The sequence below is a fragment of the Ictalurus punctatus genome, chromosome 16, assembly GCF_001660625.3.
Source record: "Ictalurus punctatus breed USDA103 chromosome 16, Coco_2.0, whole genome shotgun sequence".
NCBI lineage: Eukaryota > Metazoa > Chordata > Actinopteri > Siluriformes > Ictaluridae > Ictalurus > Ictalurus punctatus.
The window spans coordinates 14897879-14925810 of record NC_030431.2 but is presented as its reverse complement, the minus strand read 5'-3'; the positions used below and the strand labels follow the sequence as shown (position 1 = coordinate 14925810).

The 27932-nt window shown below is 38.7% G+C and overlaps 1 protein-coding gene across 1 annotated transcript in view; it reads left to right on the top strand.

Moving 5' to 3' along the window:
* Window positions 1–208: 208 nt before the first annotated feature.
* The window catches only part of ntm (neurotrimin), a 469318-nt gene continuing 441594 nt past the window's right edge, over window positions 209–27932 (top strand). Inside the window, exon 1 of the mRNA XM_017489927.3 lies at window positions 209–437. Coding sequence (XP_017345416.1) covers window positions 377–437 — 61 coding nt within the window. The 5' untranslated portion in view covers window positions 209–376. The remainder of the gene's footprint in view (window positions 438–27932) is intronic.

Sequence of the window (27932 nt, the reverse complement as noted above, 5' to 3'; positions counted from 1 at the left end):
ATATAGACAGCATTAGGCCCCTCCCCTCCCCAGTTTTCTAACAAAGTAGCTACGTTTTATTTTGGTGTGTTTGTGTGTGTGTGTTGGTTTTAAAGTCTAATCAGTTCTTTGTTAAATAAGGTCATTGGCACTTAGTGCGCAAGACCATCTCGAATGCAAGCAGGCTCGCGCGCGCTTTGCAGCCAATCACGGAGCGAGTTTGTCGGCGCGCGCGCCTCTCTGTCCTCTTTCACAGTCAAAGCGAGCTGGGATTTTGCGCTGCGCTCCGCTCCACTCTTAGCAGGATTTTTGTTCCAGTTTTCGCAGATTAAAAAAATAATAAATCAAATAGATAGTGCATTTTTATTCCTGCCCTAAAGATCCGGTCTAAATCACCATGAAGAGTCCTGCGTACTGGGCGGTCCTGTTCGGAATGGCCATCGCTTTAATACAACGAGGTAAGGAATGGGTCGCGTGTGGGGATGACCGTTACTTAAGATAACCGTCACGTCAGAGTCTTGGCTGAGAAACTGTTCCGACTAACACATCATGAAGAGTGAGTGTGAACATCTCCTGTTTGACGCACTTACTAACTAAAGAGGCTGTTCAGATCAGCAGAGTGTCACTTCAAGGTGATGCGGCTTCACATGTCGGAAATGTATCTGCTCTGTGTGTGTGTGTGCGTGCGTGTGTGCTTGTGCTTGTGTGTGTATGTGTGCGCGCGCACTCCATAATGCAAGAAAAGTTTCACAAATGCTCCCAGAAAGTATCTATCCATCTTAGGACAGGACATCATTTACTTGTTGCTTTTATTTTACGACTTTTCGATACATTGTAAATAATAATCTTCTCCTCCGGAAAAACAAAAAACAAAACAAAACAAAACAAAACAAAAAAAACAGCACTAGATAATATAATGATGATGATAATAATAACATCCTACATTTAGGAGATAATCGCTTGTCAAAAATGATGTGACCCATATAAGATGTAAGGCAGGATGTGTGGCTGCGTCCCAAACCGCATAGCCTACTACAACACTTGGTAGTATGTCAAAAGAAGATGGCATCAAAAGTTCTCCTGAGAATATTACACATTTAACGCGCATCGTATTTCAGTTAGTGGACACTACGGTTATAGCTCTTCTTCACTATTGCATTAAAACTGATTTTTGGTTGTATTGTAATACATGGCAGCCTGTGTTATGGCTTTGGTATGACATTGTCCAATATGTGTCTCAAAGTATTGATGGTGTCATGTTTTCTTTGTAATCTCTTATTAATTAGCTTGTGATGTTGAGAACAGTGAATGGAGATCAGACATGTGGGTTTCTGCTGTTCTGGTCTGTCAACCCTTCTAAACATGGATGTGTGTGTGGGGGGGTGTTTGTGTTACTATATGATGAACACAGTTTGTCAAGTGTTCAGGCGTTTCTTAGATTTCATGGACATTTCATAAACTGTGAGTGAGAGAATTTAAGAGGAAGAATGAGAGAGAGAGAGATAGAGCGAAACCATTTGTGTAGTGTATGGGGAGGATGGGGATGATGGGGGGTAATTATGTTTTTATAAATTGATGTTTCCTTGATAGATCCACGTGAGGATATTTGGCTGGCCCGTTCAAGGAAATCTGCCTTAAAAAAGAATCTAAATATTTTTAAAAACTAAAATGCCTTTATTTAAAATAACAAAATAGCCTTTTTTTTGTTTAGTAAGGTTAAGGGTAGAGTTAGATTTCTGTGTCAGCGTAGAATGAATTAGCTGCATTAATAATTATGTCAGTGGAAGGGCTTCACAAAGATAGCAAGACAAACGTATGTGTGTGTGTGTGTGTGTGTGTGTGTGTGTGTGTGGCTGTGTCTGCGTTGCCAGGCTGCGGCACATCCACCTGCAACGCTCAAGCCAACATCCCTCTGGTCAAACTATCGTACCCTAAGACTTCCCTGAGCTAATGCAGGAACGATATGGGACTCCATGTCAACTTTGAGCCACAGCTGGTTTTCAGCTTCATACAAAGACCAGAGGAGAGTGTTTAATAGAGATGAAGACTTCTAGATTGTTCAGAATGATTCTGTGGAGGAAACACCTCATTCCTTTATTTAGAATCCATGCATTTCATTTGTGTGTCTTTCTCCAACATAGTAGTACAGTGACCTGCATGAAAATACATGCGATTTCTTTGTTTTCATGAGAAGCAAAGATTTACACAATTTCATACACCTGTCCTCACACTCGAATTGATCTCTGCAGAATATTTTACTTGAAGGCGTCTGCTTCTATTTTTTTCTGATAGTTCGCTTCTCTTTTTTCTGATTCTCTATCCTAGAGTGACACAGCGTGCCATGTTATTACAGAAATTAGGCCCATTAGGAGTAGAGGATGACTGTGACTAATTGACATCGGTATAAGCCCAGATGTGAAATAGCTACTTTCTCAATTTCATCAAAAGGATGAGAGAGTTCACTCATTTTCTCGAGTGGCCCAGTGGTGCGTTAGAGCTTGTTATGATATGCGCTCTAGAAAAACAAATACTCAGTGTTACTTGTGAAAAAAATAACTACACTAGTACACTCGTTATGCTGTTCGTGTTGGTTCAGTTACAACAGGATGTTTATAATTACATTTTTCAAGCCATTATCGCCTCCCTGAGTTAAGTACTTGCACAAGCATAGATTATGCAAGCAGGACTGCATGCAAGCACCCTTTACAGCTTTCTAGCTTTTCCAAGCAAGTCTTTACCTTGGGATAATAATATTTTCAATCGCATGTGAAAGGAAAAGATTAATCATCCAGGATAAGTTAATAAACTGACAGACATTTAATATGTACAGGGTATGTACATTTAGTATCTCCTGGTAAGAATTTATTTCAAACCCTAACTGGTATAGGCCCATATGATAGTGGCAGCATAGGTGTTAAGGAGTGAAGTTCAGTGCTAACTAACGTGAAATTCAAATTTCAAGTTTGAGTTCAAGCACCAGTGCTGCCAGACTATTACTGTTTGGTGCTTACCCCTTAACTGCTCCAGGTTTACCATATGATTCCTTATATTATACCATGTGCCAATATGGAATGTGATAAAGCATTTTCATTTACTCTCCACAGGTGTATATCTAATGACAATAAAGTTTATACATAAGAAATAAAACACAATGGGGTGTGCTGTAATTGGAAAATAACTGGTGTGAAGTGGAGAGCCACAAACTTGATTATTATCTTATAACAGCATACCTGAAGTGTTTTTGATACCATGGCAATTTGCCAACAATTCCAGTTCTTAAATAAATAATGAACGTCATACTTCCATTTAGTCTAATGACATGTGATACACATGACACATCATACATACCATTTATAATGTCCCTGAGACAAGTTAGTTACTGTTAGTTGTTAGAGCAGTTATAAACAGTTGTTTCTTCACCAGCCTCTCCTGAGTAGACAGGAAAATGCAGCTTGTCATGTTACAGAGGATGCACAAACTCCTCTGTCCTGAAGACTCTCCTGTGATGGAAGACTGTTACAAAGCACTGACACTTGAGACTCCTTTCCTAAATGTTAAATAAAAGAAAGCATCCGACTATCAAATATTATAATTTTTTTGTTTGTTTAATAACACATTTTTCAACCTAGTTATTGGATTATGTAGTGTCTTCCATACAAATCACCGTGCATGAGTTGTTACTATAGAAATGATAACAAGTGCATTAATATATAAACTGTGATTTGAATTACAGCTGGCACTATTGTCAGAGCTGTGCTGTACTAGAAAAATGAATCAACAACTTCTGACCAATCAGATTTGAGAATTCAACAGCACCATGTATAAACAGGATTATTCCACATATGCACCTCCTTACTTTCATGTGATGTATGAGGGAAACAGCACTCTTTCCCACACTGAAATGCTCTGAGGGATTTGGACCATTAGCTAGTCCACGACTGTGTTTAGTTAGACTTTAGCCTTGAATTCCCCTCAGTGGTCTCCATTAGAGATCCACCATTTCATGGGAAACATTCTTTTTTTTTGCAGTCTGTATCGATGAAAACAATGTAATAATGAGCTCATGTTAGTCAGATTCCACACTCATGCCTTTCAACTGATATAGAGCTGAAATTGAAACGAGACAGCACTCTTAACCCCACTGAAGGTTGTTATGCACTGTTTTGTATCTTAAGCACAGCACAGCAGAATATATGTTAAGTTGTGTCATGTCGAGTGACAGATTTGGTGACATCCCTTGTTCTTGTTTTTGCATCACATTCCATGTATACACACTGTGACCTTTAATCTGGTATGTGACTGTCCATTGGAGGAACTCTGCCCTCTTTGAAGATTACTGTGCAATCCTCTGTATCTATAGAGCCTGGGCTTTAAGATTTTCCTCTCTGTGGTTTCCTATAGAGAATTACATTATCGTGAGAAACATGTTTTTCAATGTGCACTGATCATAATAGCATAATTATAAGCCGTTGTTTATGGGTCAGATTGATACATAATAGAAACTTGCACTCAAAATTGTAATTAGTTTTGATCACGAACATCTGCCAGTCCCATTAAATGAAACTATGCTGACATTTCTGTGAAGTTTCACCAGACACTTTGAAAGCCGTCTGTACCATTGTGTGGTCAGTTGACAACTGTGGGTTAATAACACAGGGTTACAGCAATTGGAAGTGCAGCACAGACTCACAGAGAGCCATTCTTGAGTTGTCATGTTGAAGGAATGCAGACCTCATATGAGGTATTTGAGACAAACGTCTCTGTGTAATCGGTAACATCAAACAAAAGCCTTTTGGAAAACTTCGGCATGGCAAACACCCATTCAAGAATTAGAAGAAATCATTAAGAGACATGCAAAGTCCATATGAGTCCTTCATAAGTTAGGGGTGTTTGAACAAATGGTTGCCACTATTATAGGGGTTGATTTTTTTTTACATTGACAAGCACAACGAGTTCACATTTTGATCTTCATTAAGCTACTCTTTTACAAAGAGTTATTCTTCTGTCTCCAGGCTTGCTCTCTCAAGGAGCTCTTTTCCAAAAGCCAGCCTCATTATAGCGCATACTGAAAGCGTCTCTGTGGGACTCTAGGATACACCTTTTGAAAAAAGACAAGCTGATGGTACTCTTAAAAAACATGGTCTCTTTAAAGGCATGTTGTATTTTCACATCACCTTTAACAGAAAGGAGAGAATGTAAAGCATCTGTTTATCAAATGTCAAATTGTGAGTAAAGTTTAAGTTCAAGGTAAAGTATATTTTGTTTGAATCAAACTCGGTTGTTTTGCTTTTTAATAATCAGTCAAAAAAATAGACATGTTTATAAATAATTGTCCCTTGTAAATATGAAACAAAATGTGATATAAATTCCTGTCACGGTCCCTCCATCTCCAATGTTCTTTTCCTTGCATTGATTTTGCTTGTGTGTCATTGGGTCATTTCAATTTTTCTGTCCAGAATTTTACAAGACGTTCCTTTATGTGCTTGTTCACAGTTTTTCTAATGACCACTAGAACTTTAAAAAAAATCAGAATAATTTACTGAGACTGTAAATTGAGCAGATTGCAAGAAGGCAAAATAGGCATGCTTACTAATTATTGCTCTTTGTAAATATGAGACAAAATGTGTCATTAGTTCCCGTCACATTCCCTCCAGCTCTAATTTGCGCTCACACCTGTTCACACACACACACACCTGCCAACAGGAAGATCCCCCATGAGAAAAGGCTTTTGTAAAAAGTGAGCTAAACATATGATCTATTGAGATATATGAGAAAGGAAATACATTGCACAGTTTTGTAGCTAATGAGATGGATGACCTGGTGAAAAGTGCATCCATTCTAGTGAGCAGAACAAGTGGGTTAATTAATGACTCTTATTAATATAACGGCATAACGACCATATTATGACCTTAACGTAGTAACGAGTATCATTTTTCTTCATCATATGCTCTTTATTGGTCACATGAAAGTCATTTTTCATATGTTGCAGCATTGAGGAGTTTTTCCAGATGCATCTATTTCTAAACTTGCAGCATTTTTTTCCCCAGGGAATCTGCATACATTAAGCAGATAAGTTCACGTAAAGTGCATTTTGATAGCTGTAAACTCTACACTTCGCTGCATCAAGACATTCCACTTACTTTACAACTTGTCTCAAATGATTCATGACAGTAATTTCCTCACTGCGTCAAATGTTGACTGATAAAGTAAGCATCAATTTAGACACTTTGGTCATTGATGAATTGAACAGGAAAGAGCACCGAGGCTGAGGACATTTTATGTGAAGCTATTAGGCAGAGCTAAATGGATAATTTTATCTGTACATTCAAAATCACATCCTCATTCAGCAGTAATTTGGATTGTGTCTAAACACATCCATATAAGTTTCTATTTCTTTTCTTTGGTATGCTATATGGCCAAATATTTGTGGACAAATGACCATCACACCCATCTGAGCTTTTTGAGCACCCCATTCCAGATGTAGTCCCCCCTAGTTCTACTAGATTTTGTAGCATGTCTGTGGGGATTTTTCCATTCAGCCACAAGTGCATTAGTGAGGTCAGGCGCTGATATTGTGTGAGGAGGCCTCAGGTGCAGACTGTGTTCCAGTTCAGCTGTTCCAGTATAGTTGGGTTGAGGTAAGGCTCTGTGCGACCCACTCTAGTTCTTCCCCTCCAGCTTTGGCAAACCATGTGTTCATGCACCACACTTTTTGCACAGGGGCCTTGTCATGCTTGAACATGTTTTATCCCCTTAGTTCTAGTAAAGGGAAATTGTTATGCTACAGTATACAAATACATCCTATTCAATTTTGTGCTTCCAACTGTGTAGCAAGGCACATATGGGTGTGATGGTCAGGTGTCCACAAACTTTTGGCTGCATAGTGTATGTGAATGCTGTAGAGACACTGGGAACATTTTATGCTTGTCTGCTTTTAGCCCAATGAAGGACATTGAAAGAAAGGGAATGAGTTCTTTGTCTCTGTGTGATCATTTTAAAGGTTAATTGCTTTCTCATTTTTGTCTAAAATTATTCTCATTTGTAAAATGAATTTCCTGAAGTGCTTCTTACTTGATGCCCAAATCTTTTTTTAATGTAGCTTACAGGATATGATGCAGCCCATCCTAATCAGTATTTTTTTTCTCTTGCAGTACTAATTGTTGCAGCAGATAGGTCATTACTATGTGTCAGATTAATAAACACCCCCCCCACGGATTTCTGGATTTTTAGATTGCAGCATTTTCCCAGTGCATAATATTACACTAAAACTCATTCAAGTCTGAACGTCATGGTTGTTTAGCATCCTTCATGTCACAGCCCTTTGCTTTTTAGGTTAATCCTCACAGTGTTCACTTTAGAAGACTGGCTCTGTGTTGTTTTTCATGTAGCAGATGGCACAGAGAGCAGTTAAGCAGCACATGGTCATCTACTAATCCCCATGCTAGTGATTAGTGTGTGTGTGTGTGCCTTTACTTGCATATTAAGAGCCCTGCAAGTGGACTGTCTATAGAATTAATTGTATTTTGCCTTGAAATGCAAAAGCCTGGAGATAGGAACCACTAAATCTCAGGTTATATATGAAATTAAAAAGAGGAAATTAGCAGAAACGAATGAGATGCGGCAGTTGACTCAGCATCCCTGCTGAATTGGCCTGCTTCATTTTACAGTTGAGAGTCTGCATTGGTCATTGAATTTCAAGGAAGCTTATAGGGGATTCTCATAATTAATGCTAAACGCTTCGTTGACAATCTTAATGGCCTTTTTTGGTCAATGTAGAAAAGAATGTTTCTCATTAATCACTGGCACTTTGCTATCTGCTCTCTGTTCAAACAGTTACTTTACCTAAGCGAGAGCATAGTCCACTATATTTTCCAAAAGCTGCCCTGCAAATAATTGAAAATGGTTAATCTAGGAAGTATTAAACATTCTTCATTTGAAATTTTTATGAATCCTAGAAACTATCTAGTCACTGTGTACATTTTCCAGTGCTTCAACTGTTCCCTATGGAAGGAGCTCACGAAGAAGCATTTCAGTAGAATATACAGTTTACAAACTTTTAAACTCCTCCACAACATTCTGGGATGAAAAATATTTGAACAAGCAAGGTGGAAGGCCAGTGAAATTGTGACTTATTGTGACCTGCTGTTTTGCACATGACAGGACATGGATCTTTAATGTTCGAATATTTTTTCGTGAAATAAATCTCTGAGTAACTGAACACTCAATTCGATTGCAGGTCTTCCAGCACTTCATCTTGATTTAATTCTGGCCGGGGGAACTAGTAAACTCAACTGTCAGTCAAACTAGAGTAGCCAGGAATACTTCAGCAAGTTATTGATGTGTGTGTGCATTCCCTAAAGCGTTTTTATTTGAAATCAGAGTTTAGGGTGATAACCACTGGCCATAGGTTGTAATCATTCCTACTCTAAAAAATCCTTTCGGCACCAGTGTCAAGCACTCAGAGCATATAAATATAAATGCATAATTTACTCTTTGTTTCCCTAATTACATTTGTTTGGGCTGATAATAGCTCATCTCATTAAATTTTGACACTTAATCAAGCTAAATTTGCAATAGGTCATACGCGTGCCCTAGCAGAATATTTATCAGTTGTTGCATATTTATCAGAACTCCTTAATGAGCATGGTATATTTCCAGGGTTAAAAATAAACTAGGTTTCCATAAGTGAAAAAGGACCACGATGAGACTGATGACTGCAAGTGACATGGTAGTGGTATGGAAGTGTTTAAGGCATAGCAGTGTTGCTGGGGTTTGTTAACATCTTAGTGCTTTAGTGAGAGTTCATCAACCAAAAATATCCAACTAACAGCAGTGCTGTGGTCAGAAACAATCTGCCAATCATGTGAGAGCAGTGCAGTCCATAAAGTCATGCAAATACAGAATGATCAGACTGGTTCAAACTGATATGAAGTCTGCAGTAACCGAAACTGGAGAGTTGAAAAATGGAAAAACATTGCCTGGTCTTTTTCCAATTTTCCCAGTTTCACTGAACCTTTGCCTGATATAGCCTCAGACTCCTGTTCTAGGGTGACAGGAGTGGAACCCGATGTGGTCTTCTGTTGTTGTAGCACATTCGCCTCAAGCTTAAATGCTTTGCGCATTCTGAGATGCTTTTGTGCTGCCCATGGTTGTAAAAAGTGGTTATTTGAGTTACCGTAGCTGTCCTTTCAGCTCAAACCAGTCTGGCCATTGTCCTCTGACGTCTGTCTTCAACAACAACTAACAACCAGGCCAAAGTAACTGAGATCAAAACTTTTTCCCCATTCTGCTTTTTCTGAACATTAACTGAAGCGCTTGACCTGTATTTGCTTGATCTTGCACAGCTGCCATATGATTGGCTGATTTTAAAATGGCATGAGTGAGCAGGGGTACATGTGTTCCTATTAAAGTGGCCAGCAAGTGTATACGCGGGAGAAATCTAACTAATTGTAAAGTTAAACACTCATGTGAGTGTTCTGTGTAATTGAAATCTATACATAGCAGTACTGCTGCTCTGAGGCTCCCTGAGCCACTGCAGGTCTAATATGATAATCTTTCTTATCAGGAATTCACCTTGGTCCCAGGTTTAATATGTCAGCACAAGTCACAGAGATCAGTGCAGAGCACGATACAGAAAGATAAAATAATGACCATGTCAAAGCAGCTATGATAGTGTAATTTCAATGAGTCAACTGAATCTTCATAGAAGTGCCACTTACGAAGCTCATAGGTTAGATGATATTATAGTGGAACTGGAATGTCAGCTGCTAAGGCTCATTCTCCCTGTGGCCATAACTGCATCATAAATTAAAATATATCACTGTAAATGCCGAAGTAAAATTCTGTAATGAATGTTGTATGATTCACTGCCACCACAAAATAATTATACAATATAATAGTACTGTAACAGCAGATATGATATTGAGATCATTTTAAAAGGTATTTCTTCTGTTTTGTTGTATTTTATGAATTTGGTTGAAAATCAGAAAGGCAGTAACCCACTGTAGTGCCCCATGTCTGGCCCAGTTAATAAACTTTATACTACTGCACACAAATAACAATAGTTCAAGCCATAATTCAAATCACAGTTTTATATTACAATATGTTATTGTTGCCATAGTAACAGTTAATTCACAAGGACTTGTGTGGCAGATGCTGCACATGTTTGCCTCACATGTGGGGGTTTGAATCCTGCCTTCGCTCTGTGTGCATGGAGTTTGCATGTTCTCCCCGTGCTTCGGGGCTTTCCTCCAGGCACTCCGGTTTCCTCCCCCAGTCCAAAGACATGTGTTCTAGGTAGATTGGCACTTCCAAATTTGTCCGTACTGTAATTGTATGTGCTGTTGTGCCCTCGATGGGCTGGCACCCCATCCAGGGAGTCCCCTGCCCTGTGCCCCCTGAGTTCCCTGGGATAGGCTCCAGACTCCCCCTTTGTAGGAAGTGGTATGGAAAATGGATGGATGGATGGAATAAATGTGTTGTTGGCTAGATTGCAAGTTCAAATATTTGTGGCCAGGAGAGTAAAATTTGCCTTGCTCTCTGCATGGCATTGCGCTCACTTCCCTGTCAATCAGAACTAGCCAATCTGGGCATCTCTGAACTCATGTATGGAATAGCTGGTGTGTGGTGGGTGTTCTGATGCACTATGGCTACCCTCGCATCATCCTGGTGAATGCTACACACTGGTTTTTGTTGAGGAGATAACCCCCTTACAATGCGCTTTGATTGAGTGTTACACTGCCTTGAAAATATGTAAGCATGAGGTGAAGCTTTCTATATTGAGATGGTCAGTATGTTTTCTGCCATGGGAAAGTCTCCAGGTGTTTTTTCATCTTATTAACTTCAGGAGAGAGGAAAAGGGAGCGGATGTTTATAGATGCTATAACGTAAATGATAACAGCACGTTTTATGCACTTGTTTTATGGATATATAAATGCTTAAAAACTATGATGTGCTGTCCATTAATAAATTAAAATATAGCAATTGTTGGCAGATTGCTGTGGTATAAGGTTATTTCCACATTAATCCAGATACATTTCAAAATGCATCTTTATGTCTAAGTTTTGGACTTCTGTCTACACTGAGATGGCATTTTTGTCCAGCGAAAACTGAGCTTTTCGAAAACGCTCTTCCAAGTGGATAAATTTGAAAATGCTGCTTTCACGTTGTAGTGTGGACTGAAAAAATGGAGATATTTTTAATATAAACAATGCAGTATTTTTAATAGGTCTGTTGATTAACGCATTAATTTAGTGTGATTAATTATTGAAAGATATAATGCGTTAAAACGATTAACGCATTTAAAACACCCTGCCCCTTCCCCAGACCTGTATGTCATCTTACATTGCATGCAGTTACTTAGTGACAAGCATGATGCAAGGGGACAACCAAACTTTGCTTGACCCTCTGAAGGGAAATTTTAAATTCAAAACGCATCCAGATGGAAGCACTGATAAAACCAAAAGTCATTTACACTATCTGCAATAATAAGGAATTTTCATACCATCAAAGCAGTTCTAGCCTGAAATACCACCTGGACTCAAAGGCATGTTTTAGCGAGCTCTACAGTTAGCACAGCCCTAGCTGCTACAGACAATACGCTCCGCCAACTACACTGACCCAGAGCAGGTAGCACACAATTAGTAAGTCTACATCGGAAAAATTAACAAATGCGATAGCTAAATGGATAACTACGGAAGCCCTAAGCAGCCATGCATATACATTTTTTTCTTTTGTGTTTTCTCGTTCTTTTGACATATCAAAAGTTGTTTTCTTGTGATAATGACTATTTTTCTATGTACTCGATATACCATCATGTTTTCATTGCTCTGAAGGCAGCAAAAGCCTAACGCAATCCCACAGCGCCATGGATGACCAGATTAATTTTTACTTTGATCAGGGACTCACTCAGGCTGAAATAGCTCTATGTTCGTCAGTGAATGACAACCTCCATATTAGTGTCCGACACTTAAGAAGAGGACACCCCTCTCTCTTAATGTGGATATAAAGTCCATCTCTACAGCAGGTCATTATTACATTTATGATGGCAGTGGTGAAGACACCAACCTGCATGCAACACCAGTCCCATTCACAAGGCGCGAGAGTGTCTCGCGGGAAAATGACATCGTGAGTAAACAGCTTTTTGTTAAGTCAAGATCACAAGAAAATGAAGTCGAGATCACGAGAAAAAAATTTTGTTATGTTTTTGCTATGATGTTATCTCGAGATCATAAGAAAATTAAGTCGTGATTATGAGAAAACAAGAAAGAAAATAATAATAATAATAATAATAATAATAATAATAATAATAATAGTGCATGGCCGCTTAGGGCTGTTAATATGGTGGAAGACAAGGGGTTGATGGAAGCATTTCAAATTGCGTCCTCTGATACAACCTAAAAATTTATATATAATAAGTTTTATGTTGAATCAAATAGATTTTTTTTTTTGTTCTTTCTAAAGCTACTTTATGTAATGTCTATTCAATGCTTTTCTAATCTAACACAATAATAACTTTAAATGATCTTTTGGGGGTAAATACTAGCCAAAATTTATGTGTGATTAATTGCGATTAATTTGATTAATTAATCAGCACATCATGTAATTGAATTTGATTAAAAAAAAAAAAAAATTGACAGCCCTAATTTTTAGTCATGTAATGCAGTCATGTGACCCATTCAACTCAAAACAAACAAGATGGTGGACGACGCTGTGCTGCAGTTGTTGTGCCTGCAATCCAGTTTGATAGCTTTGTTAAAGATTAATGTCACTTTGTACAACCTTCAGATTGCATTTTAAATCAACACCTGACGGAAATGGTGCAGGCTGAAACTTCTTACGTTTTTACACATGTGCAGTATAGAGATGTAAGGGTTTTCAGATGTTTCAGTGTGGACGAGCAATTTTTAGAAAACGTTTGAAAACACCAGTGTAGACAGAGAGTGTTTTAAAATGAAAATGCAGTTTTCAGATCTATCCGGATTAATGTGGACATGGCCTAAGAGGAATAAAACACTTTTCGACGTGCTGCTATTGGAAAATAATCACCATGCTCTTGTTGATTATTTTCCTAAACCACTACTTCCCATCATGTTTTATTCCTTACATACATTATAGTTGCTTCTGCAGTGCAGCTGCAGTGCAGCTCTTTATAGCAAAGCAGATAATCTAAAGTCTTTGAATGTAAAGACTTTGATTTTAAATCTAGCGTTTATTCTACATTCTTGTGGTTGTGATGGAGTGGAATAATACACCTGTGAGTTCAGGTCTGCCTGCTACTTTACATCAAAACACATTAGTAAAAACAAAATATAGTTTTCCTGTTTACAGAGATCAGCTATTTTTTTCTGTCAGTGTTCACAGGAGTCCTAAGGCCATGTTTTGATGAAATGAAAACAGAAACCAACAACATTTATTCCTGTATAGACTTCTGAAAATCCTGAAGTAGGAGTCAGAGAAAGCACTTGTGTGCTACTCATTAACTTTGGAGAGAGTGGGAAGATTGTAGCTGATTATGTTTCTGGGATGCATGGAGCATCGTAAGATGTGAGAAGAGATCTCAGAAACACCTCAGGACTGTTTTCAGTCATGAAATGTATTCATAACACTCCTGTACACAGCAACCTCATTTGCGTAGTCAGTATACAAATTCTCATTGCCTGCTCATCTCCTTCTATATTGTTGGGAAAATAGCTTGTTAGCTGTGAGGAGAACTGGCAAAGAGAATGATGCCAGAGGGAATTTATGGGATGTATATTCGAATTCAGTAAGTGGCTTTTTGGTGTCACTGTTTCTCTGCTTTGTATTGTCCCCCATAGCATTATCTCAGAATAAGCTTAGGCCTGTGGTCTTATTATAAATGATGAAATAGTTCCTCATGAGGGTTATGCTGTCTCATAAAGCAAATGTGGCTCAGCATAGCATGTTCCACAGGAGAGGAACGCACACGGTAACATTAATCTCCTGCCGTGGAGTGGCACAGATATTAAACTAATACCTAAATCAGGAAATCATGGTAGAGGGAATCACTGTCTAGCCTGTTAGCTTATTTTCTCTGGAGTTTTGAAGGTACCACCTGTCTCTCCCTACCGATAGAGAAGTGACTTGTTTTTTGTCAGCATGTATTAAAACAACATATGTACAGCTAATATGAATGTTTTTTTAAGTGCTGTGAAATTTTTTTTTACGTTTGTGAATTTTTGTTTTTGCTAAAGTGGCTATTGCAGAGCTGTTTCTTATCAGAAAGTGTCAGTCAAGTCAAACAGATTTTGCCTATAAAAATAATAGAAAGTAAGTTTGAGGTCCAGGCCCTGAGCTGCTTAATGAATATAATGTTCTCTTTGTGATACTGTACTATACACTCTGAAACCAATGCATAAATATTAGGGCCATGCCAGTTTAAACAGATTGATTTTAGAGAAGAGCTTGTATACATTGGAAGGGGTATTGAGAAAACCACATTTAAATGCATTGCTTTCCATACAAATGCATGTTTCCACTTTCCAAATTCAACTGTGATTAATATTTTTTTTTCTAATATGAAGATTCTATTTGCAACATGCCAAGTGAAAATAAGTGAAAATCAATGAAGATTTCCCCTTCTGTGTCCTCTTCCACACCAGTAATTATGAAGTGGCGTATAAAGCAATTTGTTCAATTGCTTCAAGAACCCCTGTGTCTCTCCACATAACCCTGATTGATTTTTCACAACCTGTCCTTGAGTAGAGGTGGGCGATTATAACACAAGGATGACATTGTTTTCTTGTTGTCAGTCCTGGATTTGAGACTGACATGCGGCTTGGGCAAATCAGACTGATTTAATTACGGAATGTTCCTGCGTGAAAGGCTTCACAGAGATTACCAAGGGAAAACTGGTGAGAAGAGAAATCAAACAAGACTGGCTGAAAAAAGGGATGCGCCTCCAGAAGGGCAAAACAATTCTGCATGTCTCACGTTGAAGGAAATCACAACCGGGTTGCACACGATCAGATTAAAGAAAGTTGCACTTGTTTGTTTTTTTAGTATTCATGAAAAAATGGAAGCTGAGCTAAGCTTGAGATCCAAAAATCAGAATGAACAATACGGCAATATCCGTGAGCCTGGTGTATGACACAGAAAATAAATCTTTAACATTATAATAACTTGATGGCTCTATTGTTATACTCTGCCATAAAATATATTAGCTCTTCTTACAGGCAGTAGGACATCTAACTATGTTCAGCAGCTGACAGTGATATTGAACGGATAATGAGATTTCATGTAAATGAATTCAAGCGCTTGGCCATCAACCTGATGTAAAATGAACTAAATATTTTGGGCCAGTATTGAGAAGACAAAGAAATTTTTTTTTGCTGTGTTCTATTATCCTGCATGGCTTTCAGCTATTTTCCCTTGTTAACTCACTGAGAAGTTCACCAGCTGACTATCTCTATTCGACTAATCACATTCTTCTTTGCTCTGTCCATCCCAATGAACTCCAGAGCAACCATGTGTGAAACAAAGCATGGTATTGGAAAAATGCAGCACCCTTTCAAGACCTTTTAAACTAATACGTTGTTCTGATAGTCCTTGGATCTAGGAGTAACATTTTGGGAGTCTGACTCATCATAAATGCCCAAATATTAAGTTATTGATGTAGCCAGTGATGAGGTGATGTCTGAGGAATGCTGGCCTGTGAGGGTGTGCAGTTTTTGCCAAGGCTTTTGCTGCACACATACCGATGGGTAACAAATTAAATGATAAACGAAAACAAAAAACAAATACGACAACAACCAAATACTGGTGTGCATGTTTATGCTGTAGGCGGCATTTTGCTGGCATGGTTTGTGTCCACATGCCCCTTTTGAGAGCCATTGCAAATTGATCCAATAAGGAAATATTTCTATCCTGATGGGAGTGGTCTCTTCCATCTCCTCATTCACAAGGGCTCACTGAATGGTTTTATCAGTCTGAAAGTGATGTAAGTCTTATGCTATGTCTTTTGCAATCACCAGATGTCAAACCAACTGAACATCTATGGGAGATTTTTGGAGCGATATGTAAGACAGCACTAGCCACTACTATAATCAAAACACCTACTGATGGAATATCTTTTGCAAGAATGGTGTTCATTGCTAATGGAGTGTATGCCATGGTGCACTAAAGCATTGCTAACAGTTCGTGATGGCCCAACAACTTAGGGTGTACTCACACTGGGCGATCTGTACCATGCCCGGGCACGTTTGACCCCCAAAGTCCAATTTGTTTGATTAGTGTGATCATGGGCACAGTTCAGCGATCACACTAGTCAGTGATCATGGTACCATGCCCAGGCCCATTTGAAGAGGTGGGTTCGGGCACGGTTCAGTTGGACTCAACTAGTGTGGTTGCTAACCGTGGGCAAGCACGAAACTCGAAACATGACGTCAATGATATGACTGTCAGCTGTCTCCGTAAAATCTTCTGATATGTGCAGCATGATTAAGTCAAAATCTCTGTACTGCATAAGTGATAAATCTATTAGGCAATCCATTAGGCATGTGAGAGTGCCATGTGTCACTGTTCCCCAAACGACACCAAATAAGCCATAATAATAATGAACTTTATTTTACATAGCACCTTTAAAAGTAGATTATCAAGGCGCTTTACATAAAAAAAAATACCACAATCATGTATAGATACAAATCATAAAAAAGCATACATACCAACAGTAAAAAAAAAAAGATAAGTAACATTTCGATGATGGACTCCATTGTTCTGTGCGAGAGCAATTTTCTTCCTGTTTTCTTCAAAACAGAAAGTCACATTGTAATGTCGTAAGCATGCTCAGGCCCGGAACGATAAGTGCAAATGTGAGTGCAGGCCAGACAATCGTGCTTGGGCATAATACAAGGCAACCGGGCCTAGGGTGAGTAAGCACTTACAAAGTACGCTATGTTTTTTTTTTCTCCATTTGAACACAAGGAACATTAATCCATTAAACTGACCTGAACAAATTAATTCTTGTGAGGATGGTGATCAGAGGTTAGCTAATTGCTGATGATTGCTAATGGCGTGTAAGGACATGATAAAATTTATTAGCCTGACGTCAGTTGCGGCATGTAATTTCAATGTGAGAGCTGGACAACAAAATGAATTCACAGGCGTGATCTGTTCCTTCCTTAACTGAAAATAACTTTCTAATAGTGTTTTTCTAATAGTCAGACATTGCCTGAAATTAGTGGGTCAGAATTGCTGTGTCTTTTTAAATTATTGCTCCTAATTTGCCACTGTTAATGTCTATTGCAAAAAGTAATGAGTTCTTCTGATGAAACCCCTTCCTCAGTAAAGTCATCAGTGACTTTATGGAAGACCCCAGAAAGAGTCACCTAATGGCCTGCCTTTTTATGATAATATTACAATACAGTAATCAGCATTGGTATTTAATAATAAAAATGTTACTGTGTAAGTGTGGCTGCTTAAAGACTACTATACAGTTGCAAAACCTAATGCAACTTGTAATTGGATCTTACTTAAACTTATTAAATGAAATTGATTTGTTGTTTTGCTATTGATTTTAGTAGTATATTATTGGATTGAATTTTGGCATTATGTCACTTACTTAAGCTGGCATCTTCATATTTTTTTTACCTTCAAGATCAAAAGGCCTTCTCATTTAAAGGGCAGGCACTTCATTTTGAGCCAAGGGATGCAGTTAGACTGTCAATAATCAATTAGCCTGCTGCCTATATATAGCCCAGGAACCTGAAGGAGTGAGGAGGAACTTGCATTCACCTTACCTCTTGTTCATGAGCTACTATTTTCAACCTACCTATGGCTGTCCTTATTAGATAAGCACAAGAACTGCAACTTGAAATCTCTATGTATTTTATTCCGAGGCCAAGGCGTAGTTGTTTCTTAGGCTTATAATCAGATTTAAAGGCACAATCCTGTTGTTTCAGTTGGGTATACTTTTTGAAATTACAAAGATCCAATCTGTCATAATGCATTGACATTGTTTTTTTCAGACCATGTATGAGTACTTTTTTTGGGACTCATCGATACTGATACCTACAGAAGCCCTAAGAAACCATGCATTATTATTTGGTTTTCTCGTGATCATAATTTAATTTTCTCGTGATCTCTAGCTGCTAGTAACAAACTCCTTGTGTAATAGACATTACTGGCACCCGTATTAAAGCATATGAGAAAAATATATTTGAAGAATATTCCCATCGATATTTTACATTTCTTAGTACACTTGGGTGACTAGGAACAGGAAAGATTGTGCAATAATGTTAGTAATGTTAGTGCAAATAATTCTTCAGGTTGTACTCCATTGTCTGCTCAGCTTTGGCTTTCCTCTGCTCATCCCCCAAACATCTCCCTCCCAGTGCAATCCCATGCTAAACCATGACCCCACTTGCTACAATACATTGGCCAGACATTTCTAAAAGCTTTACCAAACCAATTACTGTTGTCTATAGGGTGTCTGTGTATTTAAGAGACATAGGATGAGGCTTCAGTAGAGTAAATGCACTTATCTAATATTGAGCCTGTATCTTGTAAGTCAGCACGTGTGCCCTCCAGACCAACCTCACACGGATTTGGAGAAAGTGATTAGGAACAATAAAGCTTTAGATAGTGTATTCATATCTACTTGTCAGGACTACAAAAAGCATTCATTTTAGAGAGACTTTTCAAGCAGAATTAATGGAGCGCTGATAAGAGACGTTTGTAATCCTCTGTGTGGCTGACCTGCGGGATAGGAAAGCAACTAAAAATAGTCTGAGAATTAGCTTCTTTTTCGAAAGTGCCAGGAAAAACAGCACCCTGTCATCTTGCATAGGGCTCTTTTTTGCTACCCTGACAAAATTCAGAAATAGCAACAAACCTGTCGAGGAATGTATTGTTCAGTGTCCTAAGGGTTTGGTTGGAGTTGTTTGAAAGGTCATCTGAATAAAGAATCAGTTATACAGGAACCAGTAGCAAAAATAGGATGGAATATCTGTAGTCTAGCTTTTATAACTTGAGATATAACTTGAGAGTAGTATTTGAATCGTAGTCATGATGTAGACCCTTACATCAATGCTCATGTTGAACTGTGTTACACTGTAACAAATTTACCAGTAAGGCATCACAACCTTCTGTTGAACTTCATTTTAGGTGAAGCACTTGCACTTCCGACGGCCTCCATTTTTTGAATACAAATCACATCGAATGTAGAACCTAGTTTCATCAGGGTAAGGGGAAAAAAGACTAGCAAAAAGAAACAGGTCCCTTGAAAAGCATGATGATAAAAAGAGCTCAAAAGATAAGAAAAGTATGATAAGAACAAGGCAGAAGGGAAAATAAAGAGCAGAGAATGTAAAGAATATTCTGTGTCAACAGATGAGAAGCCAGTATTGGAGCAGGAAACTTATCTGATAGAATTGTAGCTGTGTGTAGGAGATGAAGAAAAGCTACTCAGTGGTGCGGTTTTTTGTTGTTGTTTTTTCCCCCTCATCTCTTGGCTGCATATCTGAGCTGTGTGCTCTGTGGCCTGATTTCAATGATTCAGTCTCTCCAGCTGGAGTCACACACCCATGAGAACATCAGGATCTGGATGTTTACAGATAAACTATTTCTGCTGCAGTTTTGATATACAGTAGACAGGGCAACATAGACATGTAAAATGATAACTGATACCTATCTAGGCATGATGTGCATGTTCAGTAAATACTGACATCCTTGGAATTGCCAGTTGAGGTGGCTGTGTGCTTTCAAGCATCCCAGGCTTCTGAATTTACTGAATGACTACAGACTTTGAAGCACTCTTACTAGAGCTCTGAGCTGGATTTGATGTTGTTGATCTCTGTGTAAATGTGTGTGTTGTATGTGTATGTGTGTGTGTGTGTGTGTGCGGCTTGATGTGTGTGCTTTCACTACTCTATACTATGCACAGGATTTAACACAAATTCTCAATGTATCTAGGACTGTTTGTTTTTAAATACTTAAGATAGCTTATCACTTGATTAACAGGAAGATATGATCAGATTTTTTGATATATATGACTATATATGTTGGAGTACTGTGTGCATCTTTGCACCAGCTATAGCAACTGCTCCGTAGTCAGCTTGGTGGCTGATCACTGCCTCTAAATGATCTGACTTGACTTGAAAGGTGTAAAGCATCTCCTCATTATAATTACTCCAGGGTCCGTGATCATGCATGCATTTTGGCAACAAATAACATGACAGATTTTGGATCTTGTGGCATCACAATCCTCAGGTCTCCAGCACAAACATTTCTAAATAAGGTTAAAGAAGGCTGGCTGGCATAACTGGTCTCTCACTCAATGGATTTCTCATATAGTTCTATTATCGAATTAGATTTTAGATCATGTATATTGCAATTTACCAGTTCAGTGGTATGAGTCCTGAGCACTTACTTCGTTACTGAGATTTGTTCTAGCTTTTATTTCTTGCTTTTTCCCCCAATGGGAAACTCATACAGTGAGGGAAAAAAGTATTTGATCCCCTGCTGATTTTGTACGTTTGCCCACTGACAAAGAAATGATCAGTCTATAATTTTAACGGTAGTTGTATTTGAACAGTGAGAGACAGAATAACAAAAAAAAAATCCAGAAAAACGCATGTCAAAAATTTTATAAATTAATTTGCATTTTAATGAGGGAAATAAGTATTTGACCCCCTCTCAATCAGAAAGATTTCTGGCTCCCAGGTGTCTTTTATACAGGTAACGAGCTGAGATTAGGAGCACACTCTTAAAGGGAGTGCTCCTAATATCAGTTTGTTACCTGTATAAAAGACACCTGTCCACAGAAGCAATCAATCAATCAGATTCCAAACTCTCCACCATGGCCAAGACCAAAGAGCTCTCCAAGGATGTCAGGGACAAGATTGTAGACCTACACAAGTCTGGAATGGGCTACAAGACCATTGCCAAGCAGCTTGGTGAGAAGGGGACAACAGTTGGTGCGATTATTCGCAAATGGAAGAAGCACAAAAGAACTGTCAGTCTCCCTCGGCCTGGGGCTCCATGCAAGATCTCACCTCGTGGAGTTGCATTGATCATGAGAACAGTGAGGAATCAGCCCAGAACTACACGGGAGGATCTTGTCAATGATCTCAAGGCAGCTGGGACCATAGTCACCAAGAAAACAATTGGTAACACACTACGCCGTGAAGGACTGAAATCCTGCAGCGCGCGCAAGGTCCGCTGCTCAAGAAAGCACATATACATGCCCGTCTGAAGTTTGCCAATGAACATCTGAATGATTCAGAGGACAACTGGGTGAAAGTGTTGAGGTCAGATGAGACCAAAATGGAGCTCTTTGGCATCAACTCAACTCGCCGTGTTTGGAGGAGGAGGAATGCTGCCTATGACCCCTGGAACACCATCCCCACCGTCAAACATGGAGGTGGAAACATTATGCTTTGGGGTTTTTTTTCTGCTAAGGGGACAGGACAACTTCACCGCATCAAAGGGACGATGGACGGGGCCATGTACCGTCAAATCTTGGGTGAAAACCTCCTTCCCTCAGACAGGGCATTGAAAATGGGTCGTGGATGGATATTCCAGCATGACAATGACCCAAAACACACGGCCAAGGCAACAAAGGAGTGGCTCAAGAAGAAGCACATTAAGGTCCTGGAGTGACCTAGGCAGTCTCCAGTCCTAAATCCCATAGAAAATCTGTGGAGAGAGCTGAAGGTTCGAGTTGCCAAACGTCAGCCTCGAAACCTTAATGATTTGGAGAAGATCTGCAAAGAGGAGTGGGACAAAATCCCTCCTGAGATGTGTGCAAACCTGGTGGCCAACTACAAGAAACATCTGACCTCTGTGATTGCCAACAAGGGTTTTTAAACCAAGTACTAAGTCATGTTTTGCAGAGGGGTCAAATACTTATTTCCCTCATTAAAATGCAAATCAATTTATAACATTTTTGACGTGCGTTTTTCTGGATTTTTTTGTTGTTATTCTGTCTCTCACTGTTCAAATAAATCTACCATTAAAATTATAGACTGATCATTTCTTTGTCAGTGGGCAAACGTACAAAATCAGCAGGGGATCAAATACTTTTTTCCCTCACTGTATGGTTGTAAGCATGACATGCTCATGTCGCTTGTTGATGGTTGTGTTTTTAGGGCGGGGGAATAATCACTTACATTTTAATCTTTATATGCTTAAAACAGATGCAAAGGAGCTCATTCCTGTTTTTAGAGAAGAGCAAGGTTACAAAGAAAAGATGGCTCTTCTCAGACAGTTCTTCTATCTTTATAACTTTATAATAATCACAAGTGCCAGGTTAAATACAGCTAGTTTTTGACTTTATGCTTTTTAAGCTTGTGAATTCTGTATCTACAGTGTTACCTGTACAACACTAACTATGTTGGAAGGTAAAGTAATTGGAAGCTTATTGGAAGGTAACGGTTTCTAGAAAGCATTTAAGTCTCCGGTTGATAAATGGACTAAACCTTGTCCTGTACTTTAATATCCAGTCAGTGCTGCAAAGTATTCATTATGCAAGTCTTAATTCATTATGAAAGTCCTAATGTAGCATTATGTTCATTGCACCTTTGTGCAACATTGATTTACCTTGCTATCATTTCATTAAGGGATCTGTTCGGTCCTAATGTGCCCAGTCAGCATTCGCATGGTGATCACTTCTTAATGAGTGCCTTCACACTGAATGAACTCAGCCTATATTCCTCACATTATTTGCACTATATAGCAGTAAGCAGACCAGCTGACACTGACGTGATGCACTGTTTATTCCTTCTGACGTGAATTGATTAGTTAAAATTCTACTGCATGCTCTGTTAAAGCTTTGCAAATGAGTTAGCGCAGTTTGCGTTGGTGGCTGTTTAATCTAGTTATTAGATGCATGCAGCAGCAGATGACTGTCACATTAATTTAATCTGGGCTGGCTCTGGGAGGAAGAACTTTCCCCTTTTTGTGTCCGGCGGATCAGGTGAGCATTTGGTTTGAGGTCTGAATTCTGAAAAATTACGACACTGGAGAGACACTGGAGCGAGGGATCTGGGATTGCATGAGCTTGCCTGATTTGTTCATTAGAAAGTTTAATAGCTTTATGGATGACCGCAGAAAGGTTCCTTCAGAAGAATATGAAACAATGTGTTATTTGATGCATGCTATTTTTGGTAATACTTGATTTCAAGAACCCTACAGAAGAAAATGTTTAGCTGCTTCCCATCGTGACCATGCAAGGCCAAGCTAGTTTACAAGCAGAAAGCAGCTTTAGACATTAAGGTTACTTACATATTAAGGTTAGGTATTGCTAGTTAGACCAGCATTAACCAGTAAATGAGTTAATGAGCTCTAAGTTCAGAGGGGAAGAGAGGAAAAAAAAGTTATTTGCATTCAGACCTGTAGTAAGCTGAGGTGCTAAACTTCAGACTATTGAAATTAAGTGTGTGCGATTCTTCGAAATTGCCTGGTTTATCTTCTATTATTTTGTCTGGAATGAGTTTTTTCAGTTGCATCCAAACCACCCCTAAAACAAACAACTTTTATTTAGGCCAAAAAGAAAACTAGGTGTTAGAAAATGAGGACTGATAAAGCAGACCAATTTTTGTGTAAACAAAAGAAAAGAAAAAAAAAGAAAAGAAAGAAAAAGAAAAAAAGAAATGATTTGCTTCCTTATTTTGGCCTGCTTCTCCATTCTTGTTAGGGTCTGCTGTATCTCATCCTGTTTCACATGTTAGCAGCCAAATAATGATTCCGTTGTAGATTGTAGGACACATTTGGAAAGATGGCAAATGAACCTGATTCTCATTTCTAGGACTATTCATGGACTTAGTCAATTAGATGTCAATTAGTCTGAGCTTTTTAGTTACATTTTTTTTAAAATTTTTTTTTTACATGTCTCTTACTTTTATGCTGCATCACATTGCAATTGATAACATTGCACTACAACAAGTGCAGTGGCAGTCTGTTTGCAGTTTCTAAGTTCTCGCTGTGTACAGTATGTGTCAGTGCTCCAACTTCCCAAAAACATACTGGTAGGTGGACTGGCTGCAGTAAAATGCCTCTAGGTGTGACTAAGTGCGATATTGTATACAGGGCCCTCAACTAATATTGGCACCTTTAGTAAATATGAGCAAAGAAGAAAAATTGTCTTTATTGTTTAACCTTTTGAGCTTTTGTTAATAAAATGCATAAAAATACTCTGCTCTCATGGATATCAAACAATTGCAAACAGAACACAGGTTTATCAAAAAATATACATATCTTTGTTAAGTCCATGCTTGTGGACTCTCCTTTTCAGTTCACCCCACAGGTTTTCCATGGTTTTGAAGTCAGGGGACTGGGATGGCCATGGCAGGACCTTGATTTTGTGGTCAGTAAACCATTTTTGTGTTGATTTTGATGTATGTTTTGGATCATTGTCCTGCTGGAAGATCCAACCATGGTCCATTTGAAGCTTTCTGGCAGAGGCAGTCAGGTTTTCATTTAATATCCATTGATATTTGATAGAGCCCATGCTGCCATGTATCCTAACAAAATGTCCAGGCCCTCTGGCAGAAAAACATCTTCAAAACATTGAAGAGCCACCAACATATTTAACCGTGGGCATGAGGTACTTTTCCATATGGCTGCCTCTCTGTGTGTGCCAAAACCACCTCTGGTGTTTATTGCCAAAAAGCTCTATTTTGGTTTCATCTGACCATAGAACCCAATCCCATTTGAGGTTCCAGTAGTGTCTGGCAAACTGAAGACGTTTGAGTTTGTTTTTTGGATGAGAGTAGAGGCTTTTTACTTGAAACCCTTCCAAAAAACTTGTGGTGATGTAGGTGACTTCAGATTGTAGTTTTGGAGAATTTCTGACCCCAAGATGCAACTAACTTCTGCAATTCTCCAGCTGTGATCTTTGGAGGTTTTTGGCCACTTGAACCATCTTTACAATGCGTTGAGACAATATAGACGCACGTCCTCTTCCAGGTTGATTCATAACATTTCCAGTTGACTGGAACTTCTTAATTATTGCCCTGATGGTGGAAATGGGCATTTTCAATGCTTGTGCTATTTTCTTATAGCCACGTCCCATTTTGTGTAGCTCAACAACCTTTTGCTGCACATCAAAGCTATATTTCTTAGTCTTACCCATTGTTATGAATGACTAAAGGAATTTGGCAAATGTTTTACTTCATATTTATACCCCTGTGAAACAGGAAGTCATGGTTGAACAATTTCCTGTTCAAAGTCACTCAGATGTACTAAGAAATGTAAAATATCAATGGGAATACAGTTCAAGTATATTTTTCTCATATGATTTCATATGGGTGCCAATAATTGTTGCACACGTATATTTAACAAAGCTATTTTTTTTTGTATAAATCTGTGTTGTGTTTGCAATTGTTTTATATCCACGAGAGCAGAATATTTTTATGAATTTTGTGAACAAAATATCAAAAGGTTAAACAATAAAGACAATTTTTCCCAGCCCTCTTTGCTCATATTTACCAAGGGTGCCAATATTAGTGGAGGGCACTGTGTGTGTGTGTGTGTGTGTGTGTGTGTGTGTGTGTGAGAGAGAGAGAGAGAGAGAGAGAGAGAGAGAGAGAGAGAGAGAGAGAGAATGTGTGTACATGTATGGTGCTTTGTGATGGTTTACCATCCCATCCAAGCATTGTTCCTGCCTCAAATAAAAATGTTCCATGGATAGGTGCTAGATCCACTGCAACCCTGACCAGCATAAAGCACTTACTGAAAGTGAGTAGGGCGGGAACTCTCTAGTGAGATCTCCAGTAAATGCATGGAACTGTTAACAAAAGCAGCAGAAAATGTGACTGCAAAACTGTGACAACAAAACTGCACTGAAGAGACCACAAACAGAATTTTTTTAAAAACTTGCCTCTACAATGTACTAGGGATGTCACAAGAGCTGATACTTCCGTACCAAGTCGGTACCAACATTCTTAAAACGTGACGGTACTTGTTTTTCTGCAGTAGCATTAGTATCGTTGGTTATGAAGGTACTGAGGTTGCAATTCTTCCGGAACTGAAGGGGGCAGCAAATACGCGCAGGTGTTTTAGTCGGTCCACAAGTGGTGAAGAAGAAGAAAACCGCCTACAAGCACACGGGAAAAGCTACAGAAAATGCGACGATTTTAGCTCCGCCCCGACTTGTTAAGAGGCAGAGAGAGGAAAGCTCGTTGAGAGGAAAGGTAGCATCGGTTGCCTGTGTGCAGCCGATGCTATCGTTCATTTCAAACAAAGCGAGGAAACGCCTGGAATTTGGCGAAGCACCTGAAAGACGGTCCTATATTATGTTTGTTTGAGGCAACTGGCATTGTGGCCGTGAAACCAGCTAACGTTATGCTCCATGTAATGTTTGTGATAGCCAGTTATTTGCTAACGGCGCTAAGGCATTGCAATGTTATAAACTACCTCCTAATGGGCCACCATGCATCGCCATTCAGCCCGTGTCCTGTCAGCTAAATGTAGCCTAATGTCACAAATAATTATTGAAATGTTAATGGTTTTAATAAATCTTTTTGGCCTGCCACCATATCAGTGAATTTAAACTAATGCTTGCATTCAGAGTATAAGGGGTGTGTGTGTGTGTGTGTGTGTGTGCGCGCGTTTAGGAGTGCACCTTAGCACTTATTAGCAAACCACCCCCCCCTTCTCTCTCTCTTTTTGCCAGTATTAGCCAGAGGAGGATGTCCTCCAGTGGTTTTTAAACTTTATTTGAATTTTTTAATTATTTTTTTTTATACCACACCGGTATCGGCTTTGGTATCGAGTATCATGTACTTTTGCTGGTATCGGTACCGACTACTAGATTTTTGGTATCGTGACATCCCTACAATGTACTAAATTATGTGCAAAAATGTATTTTAATGGCATCTTCAGGACTTCTTAGAAATGTGGGATTCAAATGATTTGTTGTCAGTTTAATATATTTAATATTGTTCTCAAAACATACAATATATCTAATATTACCATAGTTTTGTAGTATTTGCGTTGCCTAAAACATGAATTTAGAATTTCAAATAGTCAGACATTCTAAATTATGAAAAGACCAATAAAACCTCCCCTGAAAAGTGTGACCATATTAGATGCACTTTTTCTATTCCAAATTGTGGTTTAAATCCCACTACAGTTCACCTAAAATATTATTTTGACAAATCACAACAAATGCCATACTTTTTGAAGGTGAAATAGACCAGTTGCAGAAGATTCTTTATAATCTGCCTAGGGCTGTGACGATGGCCATGACAACCACACCTGCATAGTGGTAGTTTGCCATCGCGGTGGTGGAGTGCCACCTGTGGTGGTGTCACATTTCACACCATGTTAATGTTTCTGCTTTAGTGGGCACTATGACAAGTACAAAGTACAACGTTTTGTATACAAGTATAATAATAATAATAATAATAATAATAATAATAATAATAACAGTTGCTATATGAATACCATATAGCAGGAAATTTTATATTAATACCCACATTATGTAATCATAATCAAACGCCTTATATGATGTCTGTTAGTTTGGTGCGGGTTTGTTTGAGCGTGGCAAAATCTAGTCAGGCGAATTCTTCTATTTCTCTTCCGGTTCTGCCGCTGCGATTGATCTTGCTGGGAAACCAAATGTTACATCGGCGATCTGGGAACATTTTATATTCGTGCTTAACAAGATCGAAACGTACAACTGTCCACCTCACCACGTCCTCCTTCCACTTCTTCTCCTTCTCCCTGGGTCAATTACAATGCCATATTCCACAGTGCCCTCGGGCTGTTTCTCATTTCAACAACACGAAACAACAATGCATTATTGAGTTGTTTTACTGACGGAAGTGCTAAAATAAAGCCTCATTTAATTTTTTTTATATTTAAGTTTTTCTTTAATTAAAGCCTATATAATTATATATTATTATATTAAGTTATATTATATTATAGTATATAGTGATATAAAATTAAATATAAATTTCAGTACCCCGCCACCCCCCGTCGCCCCGACACCC